Genomic DNA, 12,221 nt, shown 5'->3' with positions numbered 1-12,221 from the left:
ACTGGACCTCCAGGGAATTCCTGAGAATCACTGTTTTAGACAACTGAGCAACTTTGCTTTGTAAAACTCGGTATGCTGTTCTCCTTGGACAGTCTGGGCTTTTAGCAAATTGTGTTCCTTAGTATTTTGGGTGTTTCTCATATGTGCTTCCTTGAGAATGCCTTTGGATGTGCAGACATGGGTGCAGGAGACTGGGGGGCATGTTTGTCCAGACTTCAGCAGCTGTTGCCATTAAGGCAGCAGTAAGCCTTGTTGGTAGGGGCTTCCCAGGTGGCGCAGTGGTAAAGAATGTACCTGCCAGTGCAGGAGACTCAGGAGACATGGGTTTGATCCCTGGGTTGGGATGATCCCCTGGAGTAGGAAATGGCAACCCACTCCAGTATTCTTGCCTGGGAAATCCCATGGACAGAGGAGCCTGGTGGGGCTACAGTCAATGGGGTCACAAAGAACTGGACATGACTGAGCGACTGAGCCCATAAACCTTGTTGGTAGGTATGAAGAAAAGAAAAGATGTAATTTGTGCATCTGGGAGCTTAGAACTTAATTGGGTGACACCACACACACACACACACACACACACGCTCTAAGTGTCAGCTTACTTACCAGGCAATGTGGAGTGGATGTATCATGCAGGATATCACTTAGGATGCTTAAGGTTGTAAGTAACAGAAGCCTGACTCAATTTGATGTAAGTGGTAAAGACATTTATTATCTCACTAAATTTTCCTTGTGTGGTAGAGAAGGCTCTGGGCCCCTGGGGGGTGTGGTATGGCCCTAGAGATCCAGATTCCTTCCCTGACTTCTCATTTATCCTGAGGCTGGTTCCACTTATGTTTGCCAGGAGATTTCCAATGGTAATCAGGGCTTTAGCTCCCAGGCTTGGAACACAGCGTCTATCATTGCTTGTAGTGTAGACTAGGGTTGAGAACCTTTAGGCTACCCTGGCACTTTCCAAGTTGTAGCTGCTTTATTTGTTCCTGGTTTCTCCACTACAGCCTCCTTAAGGGACATGAAAGGACTGACAGAGTCAGGAGAAATACTTTGGTAGTTACTAGTGATATTTGCTATTTATTTTTGGGTCTCCCTTCCCCTGGACACAAAACTCTTGTTTGGACAGAGTTACCTGACTAGCTCCGGCCAGGGAGTTTGCTGTGTGAATAAATGTTCAAAGAGCTGTATGAGATATGAGGTGAGCTTAGTTGCTGTTTCAGTCAGTTCAGTTCAGTTCAGTCGCTCAGTCTGTCCGACTCTTTGCGACCCTATGGACTGCAGCACACCAGGCCTCCCTGTCCATCACCAACTCCCGGAGCTTGCTCAAACTCATGTCCATCAAGTCGGTGATGCCATCCAACCATCTCATCCTCTGTCGTCCCCTTCTCCTTCTGCCTTCAGTCTTCCCCAGCATCAGGGTCTTTTCCATTGAGTCAGTTCTTTGCATCAAGTAGTCAACGTATTGGAGTTTCAGCTTCAGCATCAGTCCTTCCAATGAGTATTCAGGACTGATTTCCTTTAGGATTGACTGGTTGGAACTCCTTGCAGTCCAAGGGACTCTTAGGAGTCTTCTCCAATACCACAGTTCAAAAGCATCAGTTCTTTGGTGCTCAGCTTTCTCTATAGTTCAGCTCATATCCAAACATGACTACTGGAAAAACCATGGCCTTGACTAGACGGACCTTTGTCAGCAAACGTTTCTGTTTCATAGATAGGTTCATTTGTGTCATAGTTTAGATTCCACTTGTTAGTGATATCACGTGCTGTTTATCTTTCTTGTTCTGACTTCGCTTATTATGATAACCTCCAGTTGCATGCTTTGGCCAGAGATGAATCTTTGGATCCTTGACCTGGTTCCTGGGAACTTGCCCATGGAACCTGGCCTGACCCTTCTCTCTAATCACCTGTTTCCTTTTTCATCTCTTTCAGGTTTGCAGTGAGCATTGGCTACTGGCAGGACCCTTACATCCAGCATTTGGTGAGACTCTCTAAAGAGAGGAAGGCACCTGAAATTAACCGAGGCAAGTGCCCAGCTCCCTTCCCTACATCTCATGAATCCCTGGGGTTCTAGGAATTCATTCTTAAAAAGAGAGTTCTGGGGTGTACTATCTCCACCAGAGTGCTCGTTTCCCAACTTCCACACCAGCACAGTGTGTTATGAAACTTTTAATCTTTATTCCCCTGCTGCTGCTAAGTCACTTCAGTCGTGTCCGACTCTGTATGACCCCATAGACGGCAGCCCACCAGGCTCCCCTGTCCCTGGGATTCTCCAGGCAAGAACACTGGAGTGGGTTGCCATTTCCTTCTCCAAAGCAGGAAAGTGAAAATTGAAAGTGAAGTCGCTCAGTTGTGTCCAACCCTCAGCTACCCCATGGACTGCAGCCTTCCAGGCTCCTCCGTCCATGGGATTTTCCAGCCAAGAGTTCTGGAGTGGGGTGCCATTGCCTTCTGGTACATGAAAAATGGTGTTTTACATTCCTCTTATTTTAAGGTGTGGTTGAAACTCATTATTCTGTGTTTAAAAGCCACTTACATGTCTTTTACTGAGAGCTGTCTGTTCATATAGGGGGTTATTTTTGTTGTTGTTGCCCTCTTTTGTTAGTAACACTGTTAGGTTCCGCAAGTAATTTCCAGCAAGGAAGTCAAAGGATTTGAGACAGGAATGTGACTTAGTTGCAGCCAGATTGAAAAATTGACCACTGACCATGATTCTTGTGGGTAGGGGAATCTTGGCCCTAAACATGGGTCCTGTAGGTGGGCTCTGTAAGAACTGCAAAGAAATGTGTAAATAGTGGTTCCTAAAGAGCAGGACTTGGTAGTTAACGTTGAACTGAGGGTAGAATTGGGCAGCAGTTAGCCTGGGCGAGGCCTGGCCAAGAGGCCTTCCTGAAGCCCGCCTCTGCCGCTGTCCAGATGGATTTCCCAGGGAATGTTCTGGAGGCAGGCAGCCGCTCTTCTTCATAGCCCTGGGCCGTGTGGCAGCCTCCTTCCTTCTTCCCCTCCCGGGTCCACATGTCTAGACTGGGGACCTCCAGCCCAGGAGGAGAGCACTCCCCAAAGATCTGAGGTGAGGACATTGTTTCCTCAAATTGAATCCATTGCGGATAATATTCTGCAGAATACAATAAAGATGATTTACTAGAGGCATTTCCCTAGCAGTCCAGCGGTTAAGACTCCATGCTTCTTCCACTGCAGGGAACATGGATTCGAGCTCTGATTGGGGAACTAAGATCTTGCATGGTTCACGGTGCAGCCAAAAAAAAAAAAAGGTGATTTACTAGAAAAATAAAATGTAAACACAAGCCCAAAGTATTTGTTTGTTTATAAGTCATGTAGGGGTTATCAATTGATTAGTTATTTGGCCGAACCAAACAGCTTTGTGGGTTCTTAGTTCCCTGCCCAGGGATCGAACTCTGGTCCCTGGCAGTGGAAACACAGAGTCCTAACCACTGGACTGTTAGGGAATCCCCCAAAATATTTATCAGCACATTCACTAAAATTTGTCTGTCAAATGACAAAGTTTCTGAATACTACTCTCAAATTTTGCTCTTAAAGCATTTGCACCTTGAATATCAGGCCATTAGAACAGATAGCCGCTATCTTCCTGTCTCCCTTCTGGGTTTCCCATCTCCTCTGTTCCAGCTCCTCACCCTAGAGCTTAACAAGTCCATTAATTAGGCCACCACTTGCTGGTATCTCTGCTTCCCCGCTTCGCCACCCTCACCTTGGTGATGCCATTTTGTAAACACAGAGGCTGTAACCCACACAGGATGGAGGTGAAAGGAACAAGATAAGAATCATGGCTCTCCTTGCTTTGACATTCATCTGCCCAATTCCCTGACCTAAAAATGTTATTTTCCATGTGTGCTCAGTCCCTGAATCGTGTCCAACTCTTTGGGACCCTATGGACTGTAGCTTACCAGGCTTTGTCCATGGGATTCTCTGGGCAAGAATACTGGGGGTGGGTTGCCATGCCTTCCTCCAGGGGATCTTCCTAGCCCAGGGATCAAACCAGCATCTCCTGCTTCTCTTGCATTGCAGACAAGTTTTAGCAGAGTACTCATTAACTTCCCCTGGAGCCGTGAAGAAGCACCTTTCCAAGAGGACATTTGGATCTTGATAAAAGACACTTTTATCAAGACACTTTTAAAAGTGTCTTGATAAAAGATACTCGTCTTTCCTAAGTAACAGGACAGGGCATTTTATTTTTCTTAAACTACCATTAAGTAGTTTATACTTATTTTGGTCTGATCAGCTTTTTTTTTTCCTTAAAAGAAGAATTTGGATATCATTATTTCTCCTGACCTGAAGAAGGGCACAGTGTTGTTCTGCTCTCCCTAGCACTGTGGGCTTTGCATGGATTATTCCTGTCGTCACCACGTGATAGCTTGCTTCTCTGTCTGTCACTTAGGATATTTTGCTCGAGTCCATGGCGTCAGTCAGCTTACAAAGGCATTTCTACGGAAGACAGAATGTAATTGTCAAATTCTAAATCTTGGGGCCGGGATGGATACCACCTTCTGGATGTTAAAGGTAAATTTCCCCCCTTCTCTTCAGTTGTTTTAATTTAGTTTACTGAAGATGTTCACCTGGTTCAAAAACTTGAAAAAAGAGATTAAAATGGGGTGGGAGCCTGTCTCCCATCCCTCACAACTTCCATCAGCTCTGTACTTTATCCCACCAGGGCCCTAGTGAAGATATGTGGGTTGTTGCTCACATTTTGCTGCCACAAACAGGGTTATAATACAATTCCTTGGGTACATTTTCCTCTGCATGTGTGGAAATGTATCAGAGAAAGAATTCTATCAGTAGAACTGCTGAGACAAAAGAACATATGTGTTTGTAATTTTGATGAGAACTGAAGATTTTATTGTTAGAATAACAGTGTCTTTGGTAGTAACACTGGGAGATTTGCAAGACTGGGTAAAGATAACATGATCCAAAGCCTTTTTGAAGTCATTCTCTAATTTGATTCCTCACCTGTTCTGTTTGGGGTTGTTCAAGGGCAGGTGTGATTACACTCACTCACAGGTAAAGGAAACTTGGGTCTGGTTAGTGGCAAACCCAGGGCTGAAGTTGTGGTCTTTGATTCCTAGACTGGATTTTATCACCAAACCTTTTCCCTACAAATATCTCACTGATGGCATTTTCCTTTCTTCTTTTTTTTTTGGTAGGTTTGTACAGGTTTTTCTTGGTTCTTCTATCTGGTGGCAGTAATGGGTATGTGCATTCTCCAGATTTCTTGCAGACAGAGAGCAAGATAAATCAGAGGGTATAACATAACTCAACCTGCATTATCTGTTTTGTCCCCATCACCTGATAAGAAGGTCTTTGGTCATAAGAACTCTCAACCTTCCTCTTACTCAAAAATCAGTGGCCTCAACATGGCCCTGGTGTTAATCATTTGCCGCTGCATTCTTCCTTCTGGATAAGATAACTGATATTTATGACTGCTTTTTTTTTTTAATCTATTTATTTATGGCTGTGCTGGGTCTTCGTTGCTGTGCAGGCTTTTCTCTAGTTGTGGCAAGTGGGGACTCCTGTCGGGATGTAGGGCCTGGGCCTCTCATTGTGGGGGCTTCTCGTTACAGAGCATGGGTTCTAGGGCACAGACTCAGGAGTTGTGGCATGTGGGTCAGTAGTTGCGGCTCCCGGGCTCTAGAGCACAGGCTCAATAGCTCCCGCTCTGTGGCACGTGGGATCTTCCCAGATCAGGGATTGAACCTGTGTCTCCCGCATTGGCTGGCAGATTCTTCACCACTAAGCCACCAGGGAAGTCCCTATGAAGTGTGGTTACACATACATGACCTCAGGAATTAACATGAGAGCTCTGTTGGAGGAGCTCACACAGATGGGGAATACCAGGTTTTGGAAGTTGTTCCCCCAAATTGGACAGCTAGTGGCACTGGGATGTGCACCAACATTGGCCTGCAGCTCGTCGAACTCCCGATTCCTTCCTCTTTCCTCTGCACGCAGCCCTGTGGTCGCGTGAGGGGTCTTTTCTTTGTGTTAGTTGTGCCCCTATAACACTGTGACCCTGGTGTGGTGGAAGCGACTGGAACAGAAGGCAGTGTAAAAGAGTGTGTACCGCTGGCATTAATACGGGCTGCTGGAGAGATCCCTCCTTTGACCTGATACCCTTTGGACTTGGCCATTTTTTTTTTTCTTTTACCCCCATCTGGTAGGTGGGTTAATCATTAATAAATCTGAGATTTTAATTTCTGAGCAAGGTACACGGAGGCATATGCACCCCTTGCAAGAAACAAAGACAAGGAGCTTCCCCAGTGGCTCAGTGAATAAGAATCTGCCTGCCAAATAAATGCACGAGACACGGGTTCAATACATGGTTCGGGAGGATCCCCCGTGCCACCGAGCAGCTAAGCCCATGGACCCCAACTATTGAGCCTGTGCTCTAGAGCCCAGGAGCCCCAGCCACTGAGCCCATGTACCGCAACTACAGAAGCCTGCCTGCCCAGAAGCCTGTCCTACGCAACAAGAGAAGACACAGCAACCAGAGAGTAGACACGGCACGCTGAAACCAGAGAAAAGCCGCACAACAGTGAAGACCCAGCACAGCCAAAAATAAGTAAAATTATTAAAAGAAAAAGAGGCGAGAAAGGGGACTAGCTCAGGGCATCAAAGTCCTATGTGGAAATTTGGAAATCAGTGTAATTATTTGATAATTATATTGATCTGAAGAATTTTTTTAAAAAAATCTTAAGTTCTTCTTTTTAAGACAAATATTATCTTATTTGCTCCCTTAGAGCAAAGGTTTCACAGGCCAAATCCAGCCTGCCACCTGTTTTTGTGAATAAAGTTTTATTGGAATACAGCCATGCACATTTATTTACCTCTTACCTATGGCTGCTCTGGTACTTGGAGCAGGGCTGAGTAGTTACGACAGAGATCTTCAGGTCTGCCAAGGCTAAACTGCTTACTTTCTTGCCAGAAAGTTTGCTAATCCCTGTTTTAGAGCTGTATGTGCCTCCATAAAAGAGCAGGGAGATCTTGTCCATTGATTGTGGTATCTCGGGCTGTTCCACCTGGGATGGCGCCCCCAGCTGCCCCAGCAGAGGCTCAGCTGCAAGTCACAGGCTTTCTGGAGCCACAACCATGTGAGCTCATTCTGTATAATCTCAGGGGCTCACGATTGAACAGTCACAGATGCCCATCTTCAGGCAGCAGGCAAGAACAGGGAAAGTTGATCTTGTCATGAGGCAAAAATAAAGGGTAAGTGAAACCCTGTAAGGGTCCTCAGTTCTTTTTTTAAATTATTTTTTAATTGGAGTATAATTGCTTTACAATGTTGTGTTAGTTTCTGCTGTACATAGTGAATCAGCTATGCTGTGCTTAGTCCCTCAGTCGTGTCCAGCTCTTTGCAACACCAGGGACTATCGCCTGCCAGGCTCCTCTGTCCATGGGATTCTCCAGGCAAGAATACTGGAGGGGCTTGCCATGCCCTCCTCCAGGGGATCTTCCCAATCCAGGGATTGAACCCAGGTCTCCCATACTGCAGGCGGATTCTTTACCATCTGAGCCACCAGGGAAGCCCAAGTGAATCAGTGTACATATATCCCCTCCCTCTTGAGCCTTCCTCCCCCTCCTCCATCCCACCTTTCTATGTCATCACAGAGGGGCCTTGGTTCTTTGTAGCCCTTGGATTCTGTTTCTGCCCAACCAGAGGGTCGGGTGTGGATAGAAAGCAGTCTCGATTTTGGCCACCCGTGAAGCAGTTGATCACGTTGGATCTTTGAGGAACCCCCCTTCTTCATGGCTGTTCCTGGCTGCCTCCCAATGGCCATGCTCAGCTTTGGGTGTCTCCCTGCCTCCCGTGCCCTGTGAGCTACTTGGGAGTGGTGTCGGAAGAGCCACAGAGAATTGCAGAATGAAAAGTTGAAGCATCACTTGCCAGAGCCATTTTGCCCCTTTCTGAAAGCTAAGAAAGAGGATGGCTGTTTGTTAAAATCTCCTGGTGTGCCTTTTAGAAACTTTCTTTTGACAGTGATCCCCTATTCAGAATTCTTAGGAGGATCAAGTGCCCGAGTGCCTGTGAAAGCTCTTTAAAAAGTACGAAGTGATGTAGGACTCTATGCTGTCCTTCATTTATTTGCTTTGGATTGTCCGTGTGGTGTTCTGGAATTTTAGGCCTTTTTTCTTTTAGTAGCTTTTTTGACTGCACTGGGTCTTCACTGCTGCACACAGGCTTTCTCTAGTTGCAGTGTGCGGACTTCTCATTGTAGTGACTTCTCTTGGTCCAGAGCACCGGCTCTAGAGCACCGGCTCAGTAGCTGTGGTGCATGGACTCAGTAACCCCATGGCACGTGGAATCTTGCTGGATGAGGGATTGAACCTGAGTCCCCTGCCTTGGCAGGCAGATGCTTAACCTCTGGAACACCAGGGAAGTCCCAGTTTTAGAGTGTTCTTCTTGCTCCATACCTTGTGAGTACAAATTCTTGAGAGGTGTTGTAGAATTTCTTAGCAGAAGTCATTTCGGTGTATCCTTTTAACATATCCTCTGAACATCTTCAGATAGCTTTTACCTAGCCCTGCTCTGCAGTCCTGCAGCAGCTGTGTGTTGCAATTCCAGGAGTGAACAGCTGAGGGTGGGTGAGCCCAGGTCTCCTCTGATGGCAGGAAACCATCTCATCCCTTTGTTTTCTTTTTCTTCCTTCTTCCTTCCCTCTCCTTCTTCCTCCTTCCGTCTTCTTCCCCTCCTTCTCCCAAACCAGATCCCCTGAAATTTTAACTGAGGACCCTTTTCCATGTGGGCGGATCTCCTCATTCTGTTCTTGCCCTTAGGGGTCGCCTTCCCACCGGGAAGTGCGTGCTCGTGGTTTCTGCCCCCATCACTCCGTCCTTGGGCAGGTCTGCTCCCACTTCCTACCTGTCCTCCGTCTCTCACTTGCTGCTGCTGTTCAGTTGCTAAGTCGCGTCCGACTCTTTCTGACCCCTTGCACTGCCCCACGCCAGGCTCCCCTGTTCTTCACTGTCTCCAGTTTGCTCCACTCTTCTCCAGTAGTATATTGGACACCTTCCGACCCGGGGGGCGGGGGCTCATCTTCCGGTGTCACATCTTTTTGCCTTTTCATATTGTTCATGGAGTTCTTGCAGCAAGAATACTAGAGTGGTTTGCCATTCTCTCTTCCAGTGGATCGTGTTTTGTCTGAACTCTTCACTTTGACCTGTTCGTCTTGGGTGACCCTGCATGGCATGGCTCATAACTTTACTGAGTTTCATAAACCCCTTCACCCACAACAAGGCGGTGATCCATGAAGGGGCCATCTCTCATTACTGTCTTCATAAATGGTACTCTTACCTGCCGGATCGCTTAAGTCAGAAACAAGGGTATCATCCTTACCCCACCTTTTTGTTTGTCCTATTCTACACCAAAGAAGCCCCCACCAGGCTCTGGATATCAGCCCCTTTCTGGGTATGTTGGCCAGGTTGTGGGGCGCCTTGTTTCTTGCTAAGTCTTAGGGTATGACGAGCTGCTACAGGCAAATGGGGGTGGTGTTTTGTCTTCACAGCTGAAGATGGATCTGAGAAGTACAGTTGAATTACAGTGTGTTACAGCAGAGTGATTCAGTTATACATATATGTCTTTTCCCTTAGAGCTTATAATGAAATATTTAGTATAGTCTGCTATACAGTAGGTCCTTGTTTGTTATTTTCTATATAGTAGTGTGTATATGTGGGCTTCCCTGATAGCTCAGCTGGTAGAGAATCCACTTGCAATGCAAGAGACCCTGGTTTGATTTCTGGGTCGGGAAGATCCCCTTGAGGAGGGCATGGCAACCCACTGCAGTATTCTTGACTGGAGAATCCCATGGACAGAGGAGCCTGGCGGGTTATGGTCCAGAGGGTCGAAAAGAGTCAGATTTGCCTGAGTGACTAAACACACAGCAGTGTGTGTGTATATATATGTATGTGTGTGTGTATATATATATAATTGCCAATTTATCCCTCCCTTCTTTCCCCTTTGATAACAATAAGTTTGTTTTCTGTGTCTGTGGGTCTGTTTCTGTTTTGTAGATAAGTTCATTTGTATCATTTTTTTTTAGATTCCATATATAAGTGATATCATATAATTTGACATAATATTATGTTAGTTTCATAGTATTATTACATAGTGATCTCATATTTGCATAGATTTGTATACGTGTGTGTGTTCAGTCGCTTAGTCTTGTCCGACCCCATGAACTGTAGCACACCAGGCTCCTCTGCTCATGGGATTTTCCAGGCAAGAATACTGGATTGGGTTGCCATTTCCTCAAGGGATCTTCCTGGCCCAGGGATTGACCTGAATCTCCTGTGCCTCTAGAATTGCAGGCGGTTTCTTTACCTCTGAGCCACTAGGGAAACCTATTTGCATACATTTGGGGCTAAGTTATTGATTGGACGGGGAGGAGAAGCTGGAGAGAATTCTAGCACAACCAGTAGGTTGACTGGATGGGGTATAACCACTGACTAAGCTAGAAAAAGGAAAAGAGGGAAGCAGGGCTGTGTGTGTGTATTTCACACTTTTTAAAATTGTAGCCACAGTAAAAAAAAAAAAAACAACTGTACACTCCTAGCCAGGACCTAAATCTATGTACATATGTCTGTACACACAAGATATAAGGACACCCATGATGCTTACTAAGGGCAGGCCCCATTCCAAGTGTTACTCATGCGTTTCTTCTTTAATCCTCACAACTCTATGAGGTGTTAATCATTTTCCCTACTTTTCAAATAAGGAAACATTGGCCCAGGGATTTTAGTGGCTGTCCCAAGGCCTTACAGCAAACAAGTGGTGGAGTGGGGATTGGAACCTTTCGCCCATGTCCGGGCTCCAGCGTACCTGCTGTTTACCACCCCACCCCACCCCACTATATATCACAGAAAAATGCTGACCCTAATTCCATGTGAAATTTTCTGATGTATATTACTTTATTTTATTTCACCCCCAGTCTGCTGGTTACAACCCACCACATTGGTTTCTTGACCCTCTCTAATAGGTGTCAAGCTGCGTTTTTGAGAAATACTTCTCCTGTCCTCCTTCCAGACTACCTCTTAACATCCCTGTGACCATTCTCCTGGTTCAGACTCCCCGTCACTTCTCTCTTGGACGACTACAATAATCTCCTTTTCCCCTCCATCCGTTCTTGATGCTGAGACCAAGTAAATTGGAGAGACCATTTCTGACTATATCATTCCCCTGATTTTAATTTATTTTGTATTTTGACCACTCTTTGAGGCATGTGGGATCTTCGTTCTCCCAACAGGGACCAAACCCTTGCTCCCAGCAGTAGAAGTGTGAGTCTTAATCACTGGACTGCCAGGAAAGTCCTCATTACCCTGATTTTAAATCCTGAAGCACCGCCATTGTTCTTTGGGCCCCTAGGACTTGGTACGTGAAAGTGATCGGTGAATGTATGAATAATAATTATATAAAAATTGCAGGTGTGCTCAGTCATGAAGTCGTGTCCCATGGACTGTAGCCCACCAGGCTCTTCTGTCCATGGGATTTCCCAGGCAAGAATACAGGAGTGGGTTGCTGTTTCCTTCTCCAGGGGATCTTCCTGACCCAGGGATCAAATCTGTGTCTCCTGCATTAGCAGGCAGGCTCTTTACCACTGAGCCACCAGGGAAACCTTGTATAAGGATTACTCTCTGTTTTTTTTTTCTCAGGATGAGGATCTTCTACCAAGAAAATATTTCGAAATCGACTTTCCGATGATAGTCACGAGAAAGCTGCACAGCATCAAGTAAGTGTGGCTTTGGCCAGAAGCAAGAGCCTGGTGGGCTTCAGAACCAGCTCCTGGGAGACCGCGGGTCTGGATGTGGGAAACCTCATGTTTCATCCCCTCCCTACTCTCTTTCTTGCCCCAGGACCCTCATTCCAATGTATTGTGCAGTCAACAGGAAATACACCGTCCTTTGTGGCTCTTCTCTCTGTTTATGTAATTCCCCTGAACATTAACAAAAAAGTGACTTACAGTAGATTAGTAATCTGAATTTAAAAAAATTTTTGGATAGTTGATTAGCAGTGTTGTATATTAATCTGAATTTTGGTGTGTATTTTGCTTACTTCTTTATCCCTACGATATAGAAAGATGCCTGGCCCCAGAATAGATATGTAGTAAAATTCTTTTTTTTAAAAAAGCAACAGCATATATATATACATTTGTGTGCTGAGTCTTGGTTGCTGTGTAGGCTTTCTCTGGTTGTGGCAAGCAGGGGCTACTCTC

General features: G+C 45.8%; 1 protein-coding gene across 8 annotated transcripts in view; it reads left to right on the top strand.

Annotated features, from left to right (window-relative positions):
• The window catches only part of LCMT1 (leucine carboxyl methyltransferase 1), a 68,801-nt gene that overhangs the window by 25,917 nt on the left and 30,663 nt on the right, over positions 1 to 12,221 (top strand). For 2 of the 8 annotated variants that reach the window (XM_086375256.1, XM_086375252.1), the window contains exons 2-4: positions 1,921 to 2,012; positions 4,403 to 4,524; positions 11,662 to 11,738. Coding sequence is in view for 4 of the 8 variants with exons in the window: in XM_086375252.1 (XP_086231378.1) it covers positions 1,921 to 2,012; positions 4,403 to 4,524; positions 11,662 to 11,738 (291 nt within the window). In the remaining 4 variants the exon portion in view is untranslated. Of the gene's footprint in view, positions 1 to 1,920; positions 2,013 to 4,402; positions 4,525 to 6,233; positions 7,222 to 11,661; positions 11,739 to 12,221 lie in introns of those variants that run through there. The other 6 variants (XM_086375257.1, XM_086375254.1, XM_086375259.1 and 3 more) reach the window with 4 other exon arrangements.

This window comes from Bos grunniens, chromosome 25 (assembly GCF_055505025.1).
Source record: "Bos grunniens cultivar Pamir isolate PY7600 chromosome 25, Bosgru_T2T1.0, whole genome shotgun sequence".
NCBI classification, from domain to species: Eukaryota; Metazoa; Chordata; class Mammalia; order Artiodactyla; family Bovidae; genus Bos; species Bos grunniens.
Note: the sequence above shows the minus strand (reverse complement) of the source record. Positions and strands in the feature narration are given on the sequence as shown.